Source organism: Cetorhinus maximus, chromosome 18 (assembly GCF_964194155.1).
Source record: "Cetorhinus maximus chromosome 18, sCetMax3.hap1.1, whole genome shotgun sequence".
Lineage (NCBI taxonomy): Eukaryota > Metazoa > Chordata > Chondrichthyes > Lamniformes > Cetorhinidae > Cetorhinus > Cetorhinus maximus.
The window spans coordinates 18,823,163-18,844,356 of record NC_135896.1 but is presented as its reverse complement, the minus strand read 5'-3'; the positions used below and the strand labels follow the sequence as shown (position 1 = coordinate 18,844,356).

General features: G+C 41.0%; 1 protein-coding gene across 2 annotated transcripts in view; it reads left to right on the top strand.

Annotated features, from left to right (window-relative positions):
• Positions 1-20,445, top strand: part of sel1l (SEL1L adaptor subunit of SYVN1 ubiquitin ligase) — a 35,658-nt gene extending 15,213 nt beyond the window's left edge. For both annotated transcript variants that reach the window (XM_078562171.1, XM_078562172.1), the window contains exons 10-21: positions 1,154-1,308; positions 1,603-1,659; positions 2,424-2,492; positions 2,576-2,653; positions 3,550-3,612; positions 6,416-6,503; positions 11,284-11,432; positions 12,503-12,668; positions 13,317-13,391; positions 15,972-16,144; positions 17,437-17,565; positions 18,523-20,445. In XM_078562171.1, coding sequence (XP_078418297.1) covers positions 1,154-1,308; positions 1,603-1,659; positions 2,424-2,492; positions 2,576-2,653; positions 3,550-3,612; positions 6,416-6,503; positions 11,284-11,432; positions 12,503-12,668; positions 13,317-13,391; positions 15,972-16,144; positions 17,437-17,565; positions 18,523-18,705 — 1,385 coding nt within the window. In that variant the 3' untranslated portion in view covers positions 18,706-20,445. The remainder of the gene's footprint in view (positions 1-1,153; positions 1,309-1,602; positions 1,660-2,423; positions 2,493-2,575; positions 2,654-3,549; positions 3,613-6,415; positions 6,504-11,283; positions 11,433-12,502; positions 12,669-13,316; positions 13,392-15,971; positions 16,145-17,436; positions 17,566-18,522) is intronic.
• Positions 20,446-21,194: the final 749 nt, after the last annotated feature.

The window sequence follows — 21,194 nt, the reverse complement described above, 5'->3', positions numbered from 1 at the left end:
GATCCAAAACCTGAAAATAAATGGATACCAAAACGCAATAATCCCCAAGGGTTGTGGATAAAGGATACTCTACCTGCATTCCCATGACACCAGTAAAATAAACTTATTTATAAAGTCCTGATCAAATTCTTGGTCAGAATACTGAAATCATTAAATTTCCCAGAATACATATCTGCTTGACATTGTTAAAAACATAATGCATGTATATAGAAGTTGCAACACAAATTGGCTGTTTGGCTTAACCAGTCGATGTCAGCATTTGCTCTACATGGGAGCAAATCATTATATTCGCACCCTATTCTTGTATTGAACATACATACAAAATAGGAGGATTAGGCCATTCAGTCCCTTGAGCCTGTTCCATCATATAATAAGATCTTAGCTGATCCGATTGTGGCCTCAACTGTATTTCTGCCTACACCCCACCCCCACCTCAGTAACCAATCTACCTCTGCCTTAACAATATTCAGTGACCCTGCTGTCACTGCTCTGAGGAAGAGTCCCAAAGACACTTGAACCTCAAAGAAAAAAAAAAATTCTCATCTGTCTTAAATGGGAGACCCCTTATTTGAAACTGGTCCCTAGTTCTAGTCTCTCCAAGGGGAAACATCCTTTCAGCATCAGCATCCACCCTGTCAAGCCCCCTCGGGATCTTGCATTTCAAAATATGTATCCTTTCAACTCTTTCCCTTTATCCACTTACCCACTCTAATTTTGAATGTTGACCTAGTTTCTGCCTCAACCACTAACCTGGAAATGAATTCCACACAACTGTCATGTCTATCCTGCCCTCTGCTCTAATCTTTTTTACATTTAATCTTGTATTTATGGTTACCTATAGATTTGTGCCTGCAAATATTTTTGTTCCTACTGCAATAACCCTATTGCTTTGTGAGCAAGGCTTGGGGCATCTATTTTAGATGAAAGTTTTCCGGTATGTGATGGATAGCAGAGCAGATTATTTTTACCTTGCTTTATAGCCTTGCACATGCCAGAAATTGAATGCTTTTGAATTAATTAGAAGTTTTTATATAATTGCTAATTCCAGATTCACAGTAAAACAATGTTATTTCTGGAGGCTGTCCTTCAATTGTATCATCATGTGCCAGTGAAGTAGTTCACTAATTTTTAAATGGTTGAATTTCTTCCTTAGTTGCCAATGATATATCTTTGACTGGTGGTAATGTTGTTCAGAGAATTCGTCTTCTTGATGAAGCTGAAAACTCAGGTGTTGGCAGTGGAATGCTGGAAGATGATTTAATCCAATATTACCAGTTCCTGGCTGAAAAGGGAGATGTCCAAGCACAGGTTTTGTATTGAAATTCTGTCTCAATGAAATAATCTGCATAAAACTAAACATTTTTAGTGCTAAATCTAAATTTCCCATCATAGCTAAAATGTGAAAGCCTTGTACTTGTTGCCCTTTCGCAGCATTGCCATACAACAGTATGTTGCATATTTATATAATGTACCCACAACATTTTTGTATTTTAATTCCTGTTAAACTAAAACTTGCAAACATGACAAAACATTTAAATGGAATCTTGAAGAGAGCCAAGACTCCTGTAAAGTTGCAAAATTGTTGTCTTTTTACTTTTTTAGGTTGGACTTGGTCAATTGCATTTGCATGGAGGAAGAGGTGTGGAACAAAATTTTCAGGTAACTGTTTACAAAGGCACCTGAGAAATTGGAATGCATATCCTTGGTGTTGCAGGGAGAGTAATTTCTACTGCATTTTATAGAGGTAGCTTTTTTAAACATTTTTTTTTTAGGAGAATGTGTTTTTCCTATATGGTTGATCGCTAGTTCTTTCCTAGAAAGATTACTCTAGTGATAGTTTGAAATCATCCTTTTCAGAAAAAGGAATGAAACCATCTTGTCTTGTGTTAAGTAGTTAATAGCCAAAGATTATGCTGCCATCGACTGAAAAATAATGGGCCCAAACTGTTTAAAGCTTACTCCAAAGGATACATGGAGTGAAGTCACACTTCACCAACATTTCCTAGAAGTAGTGTACTCTGTTTCAGCCTGGTATCCCATGACATGTAATGCTTTTATACTTGCATGTTTTTAACCTGATTACTTACATTGCAAAATTCATATACAGATTAAGCTACACTGCAATTCAGCCTTTGGGCTGAGAATGAGTTTCTTGAATAAAATTCCATTATTATGAACTGTTAACTTGTGCTGGCCAAGTGCTCAAAGCTTGCTATTCTCCACATTTGACCTATCCAACTTCCTATTTTCAGCAGCAGGAATTCTTTGCTCCCTGTTCTAAGTGTTAATTTCTAACTTTGGTGTGTATGTGTGGAGTATTTTGGGCAACCAGACTATTCAAGCGAATAACCTGCAATACTGAATCTAAGTAGATAAATGAATTTGTAACACGTTGGGTTACTTTATTTATTTACCTTTTACAGAGAGCCTTTGATTACTTTAATCAAGCAGCAGCAACTGGGAACTCCCAAGCAATGGCATTCCTTGGCAAGGTAAATGCTTAAGGTAATATGCTTAGTAAACTGCAGACTGGTTATAACTGAATTTTAAAACTGATTTTTTTTTTTACATACAGATGTACTCAGAGGGTAGTAATGTTGTGCCCCAGAATAATGACACTGCTTTTCATTACTTCAAGAAATCTGCAGACATGGTAAGTTTGTTTTTTAAATAGCTGTCAAATTAATTTTGCTTAAGGTTTTCACTTTTCCCATCCAAACTGATTAAGCTTTTCAAAGCCTGAAAGTGTTTATATGTGTTAATATCTTGGATTGTTTTCTGTCCCTTGAGATAAAGAATATTTGTGTTGAATGGGAGTGTTCTCTGAGAATTTGATCCATAACCTTCTAGGTGAGAGAACTTGAGTTATAGATGGAGGATATAGCTCTTTACTGCCCCAATCTTTGTACCTCTAGTTGGATTGAATGAAATTGTCAGTTGATGCTTTTCCCTCCCTTTTTGCCTCAGGAGGATAATTAGGTTTGCTTAGCAGTTCAGTTGTATCCTAGATGGAAGATTGAAACCAGGTCAACTATCAATGACCAACTTCAAAGCCTGAGCCACACAGGCAGGGTCACTAATTGGGATTCCATTACTCTGATCAGTTGGCTTGCTCTGTTCAACTCATCACAGGGAATGGAGGGGGTGCTAGTTAATTGACAAGTCAGTGCTTTAAAGCATGTTCTTAACTGGACAAGCAGTATCCAACTCCAGCAAGGGCCCAGTACACAGTGCAGTGTTGAGGGTTGGAGAGGATGTGGTGGATCACTAGGTAGATCCTCTATCCAGTAAACAGTCCACACCAGTAGCTTGGTTTGGAGATTCTGAATGGTGGTTTGTTTGTAAGACTACAATTTGGCATATTTATTTAGATACACCTTTCCATGAATTGGGGATCTTGCTGAATATCAGCAAGTCCACAATTTCTTTCATTGTTCCAATTCCTGTGCATGCAGTAGAGATTGGGCTCAATTTGTTTCACTCTGCTTTCAACCTTATTTGAAGATTAAAAAACATTATGACAGGCTGTAACTCTTGCTGATTTTCCAGGGTAATCCAGTTGGACAAAGTGGCCTTGGAATGGCTTACTTGTATGGAAAGGGCGTCCCAGTGGTGCGTATTACTGTTCATGTCTTATTGCTATGGCTGCTTATGGACTGAATAATCTGGGTGGAAGTAGGGAGGAGAGCCCAATTTTTGCATCAACTTTGCATTTGTTCGGTTGCAAAGTCTTGAGACCTGTGGAGAGACCATATGGCTCTTCAAGCTGACAAGCAAACTGCGAAGCAATGGGTTATGGCCTCCTGTATTGTAACATGCAATCAATGTACTCAAATTTGCTTATTTTTTTCCCAACTAAAACAACTGTTCAGTCCATTGGGTGTATGCAATTTATATACTTTTTTGATCAATATATTAAAACAAAATTCTATTCTGTTCTGGAAACCTTTGATCCTGAATACCCATACCATAGTTTTACAAGTTTTTATTGAGCTTCTTGGACTTGCCTTTTTTTACCCTCTGTGCCCATCAAGATATCCTCAAAATTGAGGATGTTACAAAGAATGTTCTGACTTCTAGTTTTCAGAAGTTCTTCACCAAAATTTACTAGAAAATAGACTCTAATGCTGCATGAGGAGCTTGTTTTAGAATTAAAACGATAAAATGAATTCAGATGAGTTCCATACAGGAGGGGGAAGGTTTTGAATGGAGTTTATGATCCCTGTAGAGGCTGAATTTTTAAAAAAAATTCCAGCAACTGATAAAAACTGAAGGACAAGATTTCATGTTTTAAGACTTTACTGTAACAAGCAAATGATCAAACATAGATCAAACATTACTTAACAGGCCACTTAGCACATCGAACTAATAAGGTACTTTCGTATTAACTCATGCAACCAAAATGTCTTATGAAGCTTTTTCACTGTGCATCATGCACCTGGCAGATATGTAGCATTGGAGGAACTGTCCCACAGTAATTCAGCTCTCCAGGTTCACTTCTTCCTGCCACATCAGGTCAACTTCTCATTCTTCAACCACACCAGATCAACTTCTCATGCCCTTCAACAATCAATTCTACTCGGTTTGATCTTTCCATATCCGATTATCACCAGCAAGGCACACCCCAGTGACTTCCTGTTCCCTAAATCTGAGTCCCATCTGTTCTGTTCCCTTTTAACAGAGACTGAACTTATCCAAGCATCTTGCTTGATTGTTATCACAACTGTTCACTTCCCCACAGTAGTAACTTCTTTGTCTCTGCATCTCAAACAGCAGCTGTCCTTTCTCTGATAGTGTGAAAAGGTGTTAAAACTGGCACTGACACTTCAGTGGGTTTCTGAGTTTCTCTCCCCATGGCAACTAGATATTGTGGACATACCTTTGAGCCGAGGTGATCACCATGACTACTTCATCCCCTTTTCAGAATGTGTTTCACATTTGGTTAAAGAGGACATTTTAAAACAACTATTTGCTAAGGTTTAGCTCATGACAAGTTCCACAAGACTGCTTGGATTCCTGTTTTCTGACACAAAATGTCCTCTACCAAAGTCAACTGATTTTTCAAAGACATAATCAAATCCCATTATACAAGTAATAGAATATACTGGTCAGGCCACATTTAATGTCTGATTCCAAATGAATGCTTAATGATGCCTTTCTCTGCCTTTCATGTCTTTTAACCCGTCCACTGTCAGGCTGCTTGTCTCACATTCAGCCCTGGATGAGGTTGCAGTTCCCTCCAGTTATATGTTGGGAAAACAGAAGCCAAAAGTTGTTTACTCAGCACTGATACCATCCTTTTCCATGTCATTCTTTCTGGCTGAAGTAGGCTGTTTACAGCCCCTCTCCTATTTGATCCCTAGTTGAACTTCTGCCCTGAATCCTCTCCATTGGACTTTTTTCACCTCTAACATTGCCTGTGTCTCCATCTTTGCTTAGCCTATATCCTGTTGAAATACTCCATACATTTGTTTCCTCTCTCAAAAGGCAACTTGCCACCACCTTCTAAGGCAATTAGGAATGGGCTGTTACACACACCCCATGGAAAAATTAAGTTCTATTTATGTTAATGCTTTCAAAGCCAGCCTCCCAAATTGCACCCTGAGAAGTGAGCTTATCCAAAACTCTGCCCATAACCTACACTGCATCATGTCAGGCTCACCCATCATCCTGGTGTTCACTGATTTGTATTGACTCCCAGGACAGCAATGCCTTTTGTTTAATTGTCATCCATCTGTTCAAATCCCTCCATGGCCTTGTTATTTAACTAATATCCAGGCTTACAACCTTCCAAGAACTCTGCATTCCACCAAATTGTGCCCCCCTTCATCCCCCCCCCCCCCCCCCCCCCCCCCGCCACATCCCCACTGTTGGCAGGCATGCCTTCAACCATTTGGGGCATAATCTCTAGAATTCCCTCATTCACTATGTAGATGCAAGTTATGGTGGCAGTGGTCACTATACTACCAAATCAAATGCATCCTGATTCTTCAAAATGGGAACAGAAAATGTAAATGAAAATCTAAGTGAAAAATGAATTGTAAATTTAAATAAGCAAAAGAATTAATCACCACAGATCTAGTGATTATTTTCAGCTGAGACATCTTTCCTGTGGAAAAACAAACAACTAGTGCAAATCAGTTAATCTAGTTTTTTGGAATGGGAGATTGATCCATTTAAAACTTTTGTACTCCTACCCTTTTGAAATTTTTGTTTGCACTTGCACAGTAAATCACTGCAATGTATTTAAGCAATGTGATAGAGACAAAAAGCATGAGTTCAAGTACAGTTGAGTATATGTTGGGTGATTGCTGAGCCAAGTAGCTTTTCTTGTCACTTTTGTATTGATGGTGAAAATCTGATATAGTGCATGTGATTGAATGTAAGTGCAGGTAATCATTTTTCCCTCTAACAGAATCATGAATTGGCCCTGAAGTACTTTCAGAAAGCTGCTGAACAGGGTTGGGTGGATGGACAGCTCCAGCTGGGTTCCATGTATTACAGTAAGCCATTGTTGCATATCTTTACCACTGTACTTGTTTAGAAGCTTCCTTATCTGTTCTATACTAGATATATAGCTCCTGGCTAGCATTTTTCTGAAGTGTGACAATACACTATGCACTCATCGCCTCTTCTCACCACTTGCCAGCCCAGTATTTTAGGCCATACTTAACTTTTGTTGTTCTATAAATTATTTAATGCATTGAATGATATTGAATCAAATTTTAAGAAATACAACTTTTTCCTGACTAGTGCTATGAATATGCAGGGGTGCAGGATATTGGAATTGATTTAGTCCTGTTCATCTGTCCTTTGCGTGCATTGGCATCAAGAGATGAAAAAATCATTGTATTGTGTTTTGAGTTTTTGCCATTTACAATCTGAAAAGCTGCACTATCTTCTCGAGCAGTTGCAGTGTCAGATTATTTCTGCTTTGGTGTACTTTTGTTAACCCGTTGGAACTCTGAGCAAGTGGCTGTTTTACCTATTCCAAGTTCTTTTTGAACAAAAGGTCAGGCATCAGAGCTGTGACATATATTGCTTTTCTGTTACTAAAGTATCTTGGTTGATTTTATGCAAACCTTTTGAACTGCACCATTAAAGTCCTTGGTGCAATTTCTAACAGCCTTGTTTTTTAAATTATCTTGTGAACAATCTAAGTTTGAAGTTGCAGTTCTCCCCACCTACCTTAAGACATCTGACTGCCTAAATGGCCATAAGTGGGGGTAAAATTTGGGGGTGGGGGGGGGATAAGGAGAACCAGGGGCAGAATAATTTAGGTTGGCAGGTGGGGCACGCACCTGACCCGATTGGACATGAAATCATGTGAGATGTTGGGCAAACACCTCGATGTCACTCTGTGCGTGCTCAATATTTGTCAGCAGGCATGTGCTGGTGTCTGAGCCCTTCCTGCCATCAATTAAGAGGCCAGTAAAGGCAATTAAAAAGGCAATTGACCACAATTTCACATTGCCCGTGCGATTTTGCGCTCGTCGCACGGACGGACTGGGAGCCAACAATTTGCAAAACCTCATCCTAGGGTGGGATAAAAAGGGTCAGCAGCCAGTGTGAGTAGTGAGGAGTTTTGGAGATAGTTTTCTGCTGGTTGCTTATTTGTACTTGGCAGCTTCATCTGTTTGGGGCTTCATTTCAGGGCTCATTGTCTCCAAGGCCCCTGGAGGACTCAGACAATGTGGACCTTTCCAAGTATCAGTCAGCCTTCTGTTACCCTGGTAATGAGGATTGTGGTCTCCACTGGTGGCACCTGAGGAGGAGGAAGAGGGCAGAAGGGAGATGAGGCCAGGTTTCCAGGGGAGGGGCACAGAGCCAGCAGGTGGTCCAAGGTGTTGGGGGTTGCAGAAGACATGACTATATCCTGCCAGGGTTTACAGGTGGCGATGCAGCTACCTCTGTCTGAGGCGTAGTGCCGAAGGAGGCTCTGCCTCAAGGGAGATGGTGACCTCCATTTGACAGATGATTGAGCCTGAGATCACCTATGACTGTGTGGGTGCACAACCCATACCAGTGGCTCTGAAAGTCAGCAGCCTTCAACTTCTATGTCTCTGGCTCTTTCCAGGGGTCAGTGGAGGATGTGTGTGGAGTCTCCCATCAGTTGTCTTTAGTTGCATCAAGCTGGTGATAGAAGATCTGTTCAGGTTGGGTACAAATGGATGAGGCCAGCCAGGCTGAGTGAGCCAGAGGCTTTGCAGCAATTGCTGGGTTCCCCTGCATCCAGGGTGCCATTGACTGCACACATGCTATCAAGGGAGCCAGTGGGTCAGCCAAGTGCCTTTGTCAACAGGAAGGGCTTCCACTCCATGAATGTGCAGGTAGTGTGATCACAGGATGCATGTTCTGCAAGTCTGTGCAAGGTACCCTGGCAGCTCCCATGACGCTTACATCCTTGGACACTTCCAGGTGTCAGGGCTCTTCAGTGCTCCAGCTCAACTGGATGGATGGCTGCTGGGTGATGAGGGCTATCTGTTGAAAAGGTGGCTTATGATGCCTCTCTTCTACTCAAGAGCAGAGGCAGAGCGTTACAGTAGGAGTCATGCCTCCAAGGGCAGTGATAGAGAGGACCATAGGTCTTCTGAAGATGCATTTCTGATACCTGGACTGTTCAGGGGGAGCACCACAATAGCCCCCAGAGTGGGTGTCACTGATAGTGGTAGCATGCTGTGCTCCACAATTTGGCACTGGCAAGGGGGTCCCACTGGAGGAAGAGGATCTTGACGCAGCTCCACAGGCTACAGAGGATGAATCCAGTAGTGAGTCAGAAGAGCATGGTGAGGAGAATGCTTAGGGCATAGAGACCTAACCTGCAGGGATGCCTTGATCCAATGTTCCTTCAGCCAAGCTGCCAAATAACTGCTCCCACTGTATGTCAGGGCTGCCACCTCCATCCAGGATGTCTGAAATGTCCCTATCATGTGAACCCAAAGTCCACTCTGTGCCTGTGCAATAAAGTTTAGAGCCATTCATTACATACTTGTGTACCCTGCATCAAAAATAAAAGGTGAATCATAATCTGGCCATCACACCAAAATCAAATTTAATGTTATTGCCACATTGAAATCATATGGACATGACCATTATTGGTGTTGATGTCCACACCAGTAGACATATAAACCAAACATAACTGAACAGGAGATCACCATTGAACAGTCCCTCTTGTGCTCATGGTGCCTTAAACTTATGTTTGTGACTGCTATGTCTTGGTGTCCCCTTGCTGGCAGCAGCATTGGAGACAGCCTGCTCACTCTGCTGTCTTGTTGGCCTTGATGACCTTAGCAGTTGTCCTCTGGCCAGTGGAGCCTGTGGTAGGCTTGTCTGGGAGACATGCCATGGCTGACATCTCCATCATCACAGCCTCAGATGCCATGGTCATGGGCAGAGGAGCTGCTGCCATCATCCAGTGTTCTGAGAGGAGCTGCAGAGATGACAAGTCATGCACCAACATGAGGTTGCTCTGGACCTCCCTGGTCACTGTTGATGGACAGGCACCTAACTGGGATACTGGATGCCTCATCCATCCCCCATGCTGGCACTGACCAGCTGAGGTAATTGCGAGTGTGAGGGCGTGCAGGTCTGAGCACAACTCCAGGAACCCCTGATTCTCTCCCTGGAGCTTCCTCCACATGAATTGCCACTCTTTATGGAGGAGGCAGTGTTCTTGGCCATGAGGATCACAACAGTGCTGATGCTCCACATGGACTCTTGCACAGCAGAAACCATGGCACGCAAATCTCATGGATCTCCACTGAATCCTCCCGCACATCCTGCTGGACATCCAGCATCTGATGTCTAATGGATGACTCCAGAGGTTCATCTGCCTTCGACCCAGCATTGTCCTGGTCTCCAGCAGTCCCCTGACTGCTGGCATCCTGGGCACCCTCTGCCTCAGCCTGCATTTCAAGTGAGTGCCAAGTGTCCTCACTAATGAGTGCTGATGATCTAATGCCCACCAAAGTGCTGGTATCTATACTGGTGCCTGGTTGAGTGCAGGTGTGACACAGGTGCAGATGAAGCCTGGCAGTCCTTGTCAGGAGTGGCTCTTCTGGGTCCTGAAAACAAGTGCCTGGCAAATCTAAGGGAGAACAAGGACATGTCATTAGTTAAGGCATCACTGTCATTGTATGTCAGGCACCCTGGTGAGATGGAGATCTGCATCACAGTGCTATCATCTTTCATTGGTCCATGGAGACTGTCTTTGAGGCTCCCATCAATTGAGACTACACTAGAGTGTTTGCACAATCCAAACCCCTCACCTCTCTGCACTGCACTCTTACCGTTGTCTGACACCCCTGCCTCTCCAGGACCGGTTGCACAGGGAGCATGATGGCTCTCCAGCTCCAGGGCGCCCTGCTCGAACCTGGTAAGCAGCAGCAGGCTGGGTGGGCCTCTGCCTGTCTGTGACCTCTCCAATTGGTTATGGCTTTCCTTCACCTGAAAGGACAGAGGGACATTGATTAGTCCATCCTCTACCTGCAGTGCCATTGCAGCCTGGCCAACTGTACCTGAGGTACACCTTTTCAGGGCACAGAGTCTCGGCCCTCGAGCCACAAGGTGCTCAGTCCAAGCTGCCAGGGCTCACCCCCTTTGCCAGCTCTGGTGTCATTGACAGTTGGCACTCAGCTTCGAACACCCCTGAGCTTGTTGGGGCAGCCCTTAACACTTCACCACATTGATCCATGTCAACATGGTACTCGCCCTGAGTGCAGCAGGCCATTGAACCTCTTACAGCACTGCACCCATGTGTGCTGCACCACATCATGGCTGCTGACTTGCACTTCTGCCACTTCCATGCTTTTGAGGTGTGGTAGCTTCCTCCCATCTCTGGGGACAAGGGTGTCCCTCCTGGCAGCTGCTACCTCCAGGAGCACGGCAAGGCATTTGGCCCCCAGCTTTTCAGATGAGTGCCCACCTGATCTGCCCTCCTGCCTGGTGTCTCCAGCCACATAATTTGAAAGTTGAAAATTCAGGAGACATTCTACCATAGCAGCCTTCAAGGTTCAAGACCATTGGGGAGGCGTGTTTCATTCTGGGTGGGCCTTAATTGGCCCACCAGCATCAAATTGTGGTCATGGGCTGATTGCAGGCTGCGGTCAGTTTCCTGACTGATTCCACACCCGCTGACCTGAGAATTCTGCCCCAGGTTGCTGATTTTATCTCTGGCTTTGTTTCCATCCAAGATGAATTTCACCCACAATAACTTTGTGGCTCATTGAGGCCTAAATTTGATATTTGAAGTATATTTTTATGTAGTGACTATTTGTTTTGTAGATGGTGTAGGTGTGAAGAGAGATTACAAACAAGCCTTGAAGTATTTTAACCTCGCCTCACAAGGTGGACACATACTGGCTTTTTATAACCTGGCTCAAATGCATGCAATAGGCAGTGGTGTGATTCGATCTTGTCATACAGCTGTTGAGGTAAGAATCTACAACTGGAAATATTCTTTATTTTGACTTTGTCTTTGCATGTAAACATTTAAAGTGTAGTGAGGTAGTTTGCTTATGAAAATTGAAGGTTCAGTCCAAATGATTACATATCTTTGGTTTGCAAGTATGCTGTGGTTATGGGGCAGCACAAATTTGATTCATAGGACTTTGCTGCAATTGATAGTATGCTACTAAATTACTGCACTTTCAATTCTGTCCCTACAAGGAATCTAACTCCATGTATGTTGACTTTTTAAAAAATAAAACCAGACTCCTATGACTACAGCTTTTTCTCTGCCCATTTTGGACATTTCCACAAGTTTTAGCAGTCTTATAGAACCTTTGTTCTTAATATTTGAGTGTTTCCAGACTTTAATTGGCACAACCAAGTCCAATCCTATCCTTTGGGATCTGTATTTTCCACTTCTGGTCAATGGATTTTGACTGAATGCAGGAACTCTGCTTTCCCTCCCAGCTTCAATGCTGAAGTTAATTCTACCACATCAGCCACTGGTATAACTGAAAAGATCTAACTTGGCACAGGCTGAGAATTACAGCTGAAACCTTGTGGTTTGATTCTTGCCTCATATAATAACTGAACTGCTAAAGAAATATCTTTTAAAGTAAAAAGACATGAACAGTTGTCATTCCATCTATTTGTATAGATAACATTGCACTTTGAGCTCTCAAATGGTAAATTATTCCACTGAATTTGTACCTAATCCTAAATATCAAATATGATGCTCATACATTTGTTCTGTCTTTTACCAGCAGTTTGAAAGGATCAAACAGCGAGTTGACATTTATTTAGAATTTCCTTTTCTGTTGATTTCCAGTTACTACTTGACTTGAAGAGGGCTCTAGGTAGCTTTAGCTGTTCATAATGTCAATGGGAGAGTAATTTAAATCTCTTCAGGTTGTCTTTCATCAGCTCTAAACAATAAGAAAACTGAGGCAATTATAAGTGAAAATTTCTCTTTAAATTATGCGTTAATTTGCTATAGCTTTTTTTTGAGTTTGCTTTGGCTAACTTTCTAAAACATTTCTCCTTTTTTTGACAGTTATTTAAAAATGTCTGTGAGCGAGGTCGCTGGTCAGAGCGGCTAATGTCTGCTTACAACTCCTACAAGGAGGGAGACACTGACTCGGCATTAGTACAGTACTTGTTATTGGCTGAACAAGGCTACGAGGTGGCCCAGAGCAATGCTGCATTCATTCTGGATCAAAGTGAGCACAAAGACCGGTCTAACATCATTTCAACTGCCTTACTCAACCTTAGTTCATGTTTTTTAAAATGTACAGTACTTTAATTGGCCCTATTCTGTGATCAGTTACATTACTTAAATTGCACTGTCACAAAACAGGTGACCCATAACAAACTAAACAAATTTAATTTGAAGGAATTTTAACTGCTACGCCATGAAGTGCCTGCTGGTGGGGCAGCTGATAACTGACACTATCAAGCTGATAATTGGCACCAGTAAACGTTTGGTTAAAATGTAATGACCACATGTTGAATTAGTTCAAACCTTACTTCAGAAAGAAACCAGTTTAGAAGTTGTGAAATGTTGTATATCAGAATATAACATTTTTTGAGAAGAAAAATGTTTCTCGATCCTAGGTATTGAGGGGGCATTGTTAACATTAGAATTACATTTAATAAAAATGTTTTCAGTGCAGTTCAGTGAGTAATGATGAAAATTACTGTATGGCAGGAGGAGGATTTTGGAAATTAAGACCAAATGAGCCCATATTAAGAGTTTAAATTGTTCTTTGGTCAGTTATGAAAATGTCTTGCGGATTGTACTTGGACAAAGTTTCTCGAAGGTCAGTAACAACCAACAAATTCCTCATTTGTTTTCCATCTCTTTGCAGAAGAAGCTAAAATTTTTGGCGAGAATGAAACTTATCCACGAGCACTATTGCACTGGAATAGAGCGGCAGCACAAGGTGAGATTTCGAGACTAATACAAAGTGTGCTGAGATTCATGGGATCAGCTTATTGCAGTTTGAATAGTTTTTTAAATCCTAATAGGATGGAAAAGGGACATTGGGTATCCTTGAGATTTTTTAAGCATTTACTAGTCATTCAAAGCATGTAGTTATGCCCCATCAACTGTATTGCTTGCATGCATTGTTAACATAGTCAAGCCACCATAAGGTGACTGTTCTCCCACAGATTAACAATATGCTTGTGCACTTTTTTCAAGGTGGTTGTAAAGTAGCAATGCAAAAATCCTGTGAAAGGAGACTTGCATGAAATGTGTAAAATCTATATGTATATTTTCAAGTTGTAAAGCTTATTGGTTTGATAAAGTAGGTCTTGTATAAAATGATGCTAATTCTCAAAGTAAGCTTCCAGTCTAATTATTTTGAAAGATCATTAATTCTATTTCAGAACACATTTAACACAAGCACAACTGGCTTTAGTTTCTTTGTAGTGATGAGGGTGTTGCACTGCTAAAGGTGCAGTCTTTCTGATGGCCCTTTTCTAATGTTACTTTTTTTCTCCCACTTATGCAGATAGTGGCATCAGTTCAAAACATTCAAACTTTTTAAAATACTTAGACCATAAGACATAGGAGCAGAAATTAGGCCAATCGGCCCATCGAGTCTGCTCCGCCATTCAATCATGGCTGATAAGTTTCTCAACCCCATTCTCCCACCTTCTCCCCGTAACCTTTGATCCCCTTACCAATCAAGAACCTATCTATCTCGGTCTTAAATACACTCAATGACCTGGCCTCCACAGCATTCTGTGGCAAAGAATTCCATAGATTCACCACTCTGGCTAAAGAAGTTTCTCCTCATCTTTGTTCTAAAAGGCCTTCCCTTTACTCTGAGGCTGTGCCCTCGGGTCCTAGTCTCTCCTACTAATGGAAACATCTTCCCCACATCCACTCTATCCAGGCCTTTCAGTATTCTGTAAGTTTCAATCAGATCCCCCCTTATCCATCTAAACTCCATCAAGTATAGACCCAGAGTCCGCAAACGTTCCTCATATGTTAAGCCTTTCATTCCTGGGATCATTCTCGTGAACCTCCTCTGGACCCTCTCCAGGGCCAGCACATCCTTCCTGAGATACGGGGCCCAAAATTGCTCACAATATTCTAAATGTGGTCTGACCAGAGCCTTATAAAGCCTCAGCAGCACATTCCTGCTTTTATATTATAGTCCTCTCGAAATAAATGCCAACATTGCATTTTCCTTCCTAACTACCGACTCAACTTGCAAGTTAATCTTAAGAGAATCTTGGACTAGGAATCCCAAGTCCCTTTGCACTCCAGATTTCTGAATTCTCTCCCCATTTAGAAAATAGTCCATGCCTCTACTTCCTACCAAAGTGCATAATCTCACACTTCCCCACGTTGTATTCCATCTGCCACTTCTTTGCCCATTCTCCTAACCTGTCCAAATCCTTCTACAGCCTTACCACCTCCTCAATACTACCTGTCCCTCCACCTATCTTTGTATCATCTGCAAACTTAGCCAGGATGCCCTCAGTTCCTTCATCTAGATCATTAATGTATAAAGTGAAAAGTTGTGGTCCTAACACTGACCTCTGCGGAACTCCACTAGTCACCGGCTGCCATCCTGAGAAAGACCCCCTTATCCCCACTCTCTGCCTCCTGCCAGACAGCCAATCCTCTATCTATGCTAATACCTTGCCTCTAATACCATGGGCTCTTATCCTACTGAGCAGCCTCCTGTGCGGCACCTTGTCAAAGGCCTTCTGGAAGTCCAAGTAGGTAACATCCATTGGCTCTTCTTAGTCTAACCTACTCATTACCACCTCAAAGAATTCTAACAGATTTGTCAGGCATGACCTCCCCTTGATGAAACCATGCTGACTTTGCCCGATTTTATCATGCACGTCCAAGTATTCTGAAATCTCATTCTTAATAATGGACTCTAAAATCTTACCAACGACCGAGGTCAGGCCTGTAATTTCCAGTCTTTTGCCTCACTCCCTTCTTAAACAGGGGGGTTACATTAGCGATTTTCCAGTCCTCTGGGACCCTCCCTGACTCCAGTGATTCCTGAAAGATCACCACTAACACCTCCATTATCTCTTCAGCTATCTCCTTCAGAACTCTGGGGTGTAATCCATCTGGTCCAGGTGATTTATCCACCTTCAGACCTTTCAGTTTTTTATTATCCATCTTATCTAAATGTTATAGCATGTTTATAAACTACTGAAAATTAAGCCAGTTTTAAAAAAAATTAACCCCTTGATATATAAGACTGAGCTGATTCTCATTTAAGTGTTCAAAAATTAAGGAAAGCAACTAAATCGGAATAGGGACAGAACATGATTCAGAAGAGTGAATTGGAGATTCTGCCATCTAGGTGACTGAATAGGAAATTGCAATAGAAAAGCCTGCATTTCAAATTCAGCATACCAGAAGCCTCATGTTCAAATGGCTAATTGTGAAGTGACTCTCATTAATAAGGCACGTGTGAAGAAAATAGAGTTGTTATCCATAATGAATGTTAAGTTCTGTATATATTTAAATATTTGTGTTTTAGGTTATACAGTTGCAAGGATCAAACTTGGAGATTATCATTTCTATGGTTACGGCACAGACATTGACTATGAAACTGCAGTAATTCATTATAGACTTGCCTCTGAGCAACAGCACAGTGCCCAGGCCATGTTTAACCTGGGCTACATGCACGAAAAGGGTTTGGGCATTAAACAGGTATGAGTTTGGAAATGACATGTCAGTTGTATTTTCCAATATTTGTCTTTTTAAATCAAAGAAAAAAAAAAGGCTCTTTTGAGTCCCTGCCTTTTGGCAAGGCCTGACAGCTGCTTTGAATGTGCCAACTTTTGTATCGAGTGCCATTTTAATCACTTCTGTTGGTTTTGTAGTGTAGTTTCCACTCCATATAACTAATACTGCACTAATTTATGTGACCCACAACAATTTCAAACTACATAGAGTATTTAATGTAACAACATCCCAGTGTACTCCATAGTGCCATTCTAAAACCATATGACATCACGGCACACCGATTGGGGCAGATTACCAAAAGCTTGGTCAAAGTGTTTTAAAGGACTAATGTAAGACTGGAGAGCTGCAGATGTTTAAAGAGGGAATTCCAGAGCTTGAGGATTAGGCAGCTAACGCCAATGGTTGCATAGTTTAAAATCGGTGATGCTCAAGAGGCTAGAATTAGAGGAGCACAGATATAAGGGTTGAGGCTGGAGGAGATTAGATGGGGAGACGTGAGACCACGCAGGAAAATGAGGATGAGAATTTTGGTGTTAACCAAGAACCAATAGCCAATGTAACATGGCAAGCACAGGTAATGGTGAACATGAAAGGCAGCATTTGCTGCTTTTGTCTTTTCAGTCTTTGAATTTGTTCTCTCCTTAGCTTTCTGCTTCTGTCTCAATTATTTTGACTCTGTACTTTCTTGCGTGTGGTTAAAATGTTAACATGTTAGGAAGTGCACTCGCCCTCAGCATTCAGATAAAATACAGGAAGACTCAAATGTGACAAGAGCAATATTTATTAGCCAGGGTTTGACACTGCACTATAGTTATGTTTTGTGCAAAGTCAAACTAAAGTGAGTCAGCTTCCTACAGCAAGTTTCAAACTACAGACAGCAATTCTCGAACACATTTTAACCCCAGGAGAGTTGTTTTGCATATAGTAACCATGCATATAATTGTATTTCGTTTGGGTAGAGGAATTGTTTTTAACCAAGTAGTGTAAAGAGTTAAAGCAGAAAATACTGGAAATACTTGGGTCAGGCAGCACCTGTGGCAAGAAAGCTGATGTCTCAGGTTGCCCCTTCATCAGAACTTAGCATCTACAGTATTTTGCTTTTGAATTGGTGAAAAGGTGATATTGCCTAGATATCACCAGTCTTGACTGATAACTTTAATTTCTGCACAGCAATGTGCAATAGTATTCTTGATTATTAAATTAATATAGTTGACCACTTTATACTATAGAAATTCTTACCTCTTTTCTTTCCAAAGGATATCTACCTTGCAAAGCGGTTTTACGACATGGCTGCAGAGACCAGTCCTGATGCTCAAGTCCCTGTCTTCCTTGCACTTTGTAAACTAGGCATGATGTATTCACTAGACTACCTGAGTGAAACCAAAGTAAGTAAACACAAAAATGAAAGTTAGAATTTATTAATACATTTTTTTCATTGGGTGTCTGCCCTATCCAAATAGAATCTTACACTGCCATCTCTAATGCAACCAAGAGTAATATTTAGGGCTGAATTTACCCACAGGCCTCCAGATCCTGGCTTTGGGAGCAAATGGAGGTCCTGAGCCCACACTTGCTGGCAGCAAGACCAGCAAAAGGATATTCTGGGGGCTGGCCTCCTAATTGCCTGTCTCAAAGTTCATTGTCCAGATAACAATGACAAGCAGCCCTATGCTATTGGCAGCAGTCAGATTTGGGCCCTGCTGAGCCACGTAGTAGAGGGGGTGCCTCAACATGAAGGTGCCCTCTGAAGGGTACATTTAAAATAAGAAAAACTGAGGAGCAAACTCCTCTGGATGGATTTTTAGGGCTGCCTTTCCTGCCCTCAGCCCCCTCTTTTGATGGAGCCTGTAAGTTGCTTCAGAACTTTGCTGAGGATTGTAAATCTTTGGAACTCTCTAGTCCACAGGCCTATGGATGTTCAGTCATTGAGTGTATTCAAGACTGAGATTCATGAATTTTTGGTCACTAAGACTATGTGCTCTTCACCCCCTATGTTTTGCATTAAGCTCAAGTTTTTCCTGCTAGAATATGATTTTACTGCAATTGAGTGGGTTCTCATAAGTTTCTGGCTGCTGCTGAAGTTGTATGCTTCACTATTGCCATCACAGACCTATGGAAGGAGAGGAGATCCTACTGCAGGATTTCTGTACTTGTCAGGAAGTTTTATTTCAACAATCTCTAGAGTTTGGGTAATTTTTTTAATATCTGTCAACTGTGCATTGGGGTGGAGGGGGAGGAGTTTTGTTGGGACTTGATATTTGTGCAGCTTTAAATGAATTTGAGATTAGTTGGATGCCAATACAGTTTTCCATTTTGTGAATATCCTGATTTTCTTGTTGCAGTTCCAAGAGATGTGGATGCAGATTGACTTGGACATGTTGCTGGGCCCCGAGTGGGATCTTTACCTCATGACTATACTTGCTCTGCTATTGGGTACTGTGATTGCTTACAGGCAAAGACAGCAGCAGCCTGAGCTCCGGGCACCAGGCCCCCAGCAGCCAGAGCCTCAACGTGAGCAACAATAGCAGTCAGTACAGTCTTTCCTCCCACATCTGCCAACCCTTGTCCCCTCCAAACTGTTTGTTTATGCAGCAAGAAAAAGTTGGACTCTTGACTTGTATGAAGTGCACATTTTCTTAATAAAACAAGGCCTATTTTCAGGCTTAGTGAGTTTCTAAGCTATTTTGATCATCAGAAGAATAGTTTTATATGAAGTTTTAAAAAAAACTTCTGGTCTCTTGAACTTTTAAAAAAAAACACTGTTGATTTACTTGGCATTTTCCAGCAGTTATGTATTAAATTTGTCTGTTTTGAGCATAAAGCTGAATTGTTTTTCATTAGAAGATATACATAAGTAACACATCCTACATGAGAGTCTTCTAGAAGTGCCACTACGACGTATAATAATGCACAGCCACAGAATGAAGTGTTGCAGTTAATTGCCAATAGAACTTTGCCAGTACTTCAGCTCTTCTATCGAGAACTTCCTCCTTTTAGTTGAATTTGTCAACTAACTGACCCAGTTTTGAAGACCATTGCTTTCCACAGCCATATATATGTCCTTGTGGAGCATTATTGGATGTGTTTGTAGGAAGGTGTTTTTTTGGCTACAGAAAGACTTTGTGGAGAGTTGATAAATGCAATAATGCATTTGTCTATTTTGGGCTTAATTTTACAAACCTGGGAGCAGTTATCTAATTTAAAGGAATATTTTAAAATTTGACTAACTCCAAAGATGTTTCAGTTTCTCATTAGAAAAGAGATCCTTGATGATTAATTTTTAGTTATTGTCAATCTTACTTCCACAGATTTGATTTTACAAAGCAAGGATCAAAAATCCTGAAACTAGCATGAACATTTGAGTGAACTGTTTAATTTTCAATCTGATAACTTGTGTTTTATTTAATCAGAATTTTTTTTTAGAAAGATTAAATGTATGTAGCCAAATCTGAGCCTGCAGTCAGCTTGGCCTTTAGCCTTGAACAAAGTGAATCACAAAAAGCAAAATATTGTGGATGCTGGAAATTTGAAAGGGTAAAAAAAAAAGCTGGAAATACTGACAGCATCTCAAATTTTCTCTCCACAGATGCTGTCTGACCTGTATATTTCCAGCATTTGTTTTTATTTCAATCACATTAATAGCTGGAAGTAGAAATGCAAGCAGAAGCACAATGGCTTTCTTGAAGCCTGTTTAACTTCGTGGGCTAGCATTGATGTTTAATGATGGATCTGAATAATTGGTAAAAGCAAAGCGGAAGGTCGAATTGCAGCTTGACTCATGATGCCTTTTACAATGGTGAGACACTATAACGATGGTGTGATACTATTAAGACAAATGTGGGGGAGACAGGGGAGGTTGGGGAGTGGGGGGGAAGGGGTACGCTCTCCTTTATAGTTTAGGCAGCCTACTTGAACATGATCATCTCGTCAAAAGCCAGACTAATAGCCCTAGTAAAAGACTCTTTTCCCCCCTGCCTTTTTTGGGAGATCAATACCTTATAATGGCTGCACTTTGTTTTGAGATTAAAGCTAAATTTTGAAAGTACAAGTCCCCCTTTAAAATGGCAGTGGGATTCTTAGCTGTATTGTAAATGTACTATACTGTAAATGCAATAAGGAAAGCTGTGTAAAATTGTTTAAAAATGTTAATAAGGTGTACAGACTTTTTTAATGTATGGTAACCTTTTGTGAATTAAATTCCAGCCCAATTAGCCAGCAAACTGTATATTTATGCTTAAATTTTAATAAAGTGTCCAGCTGCTGTAGACTTTCTATTTTCATTTTAATAAGGCTGTGGGTGTACTCCAGACTTGAATGTTGATAGCATTGTCATTCAAACTAATAACGATGAGTATGTAGACCACAATCAAAGGTAATATTCTACAAGAGTCCATTTTATTGTTTTACGAACAAGAGGTTTATAGTATTGAATGAGAAGTGTACAATCTGTCAGAGCATTGATAAACTGTACCAGATTAATTTAATCCTTGGTCAATGAGCGCCAACGCTGTTGTTTCCAAATAAACTTGAGGAAATGAAGAAAGAGAGGTGTCTTTGTTACGTGACCTCGATGCTAGCAGCTCACAAAATACTTCTGAACTTTTATCATTCTTATATCTATCTACAGATCTTCACTTGGCAGTTTATCAAGCTTAAATCTAAGAACAGAAGTTGCAGCATGACCTCTATTTCCATACCTGTGGTTGCTTTGTAACTTGTACTTTCTATTTAGGCCAGTTCCCAAAAGAATTTATTTCAGAGTTACCAGGTTTTCAAGTGGAATAAATCAATGTGTAAACAACTTTAATACAGTGGGTTTTACAATTTGTCCTGTCTCATACTCATTTTAATATGACTTACCTTGTTTATGCTCTGAATGACCATCTCAAAGTTACCCACTTGAAAGTGGAAAATCTAGTTTTATAAAATCATGTATCAGCTGTTATGGAGGATCATATAACTAGATTGGGGCAAATATTTTTATGTATGGAATTTTAGTGAAAGAGCTTAAATA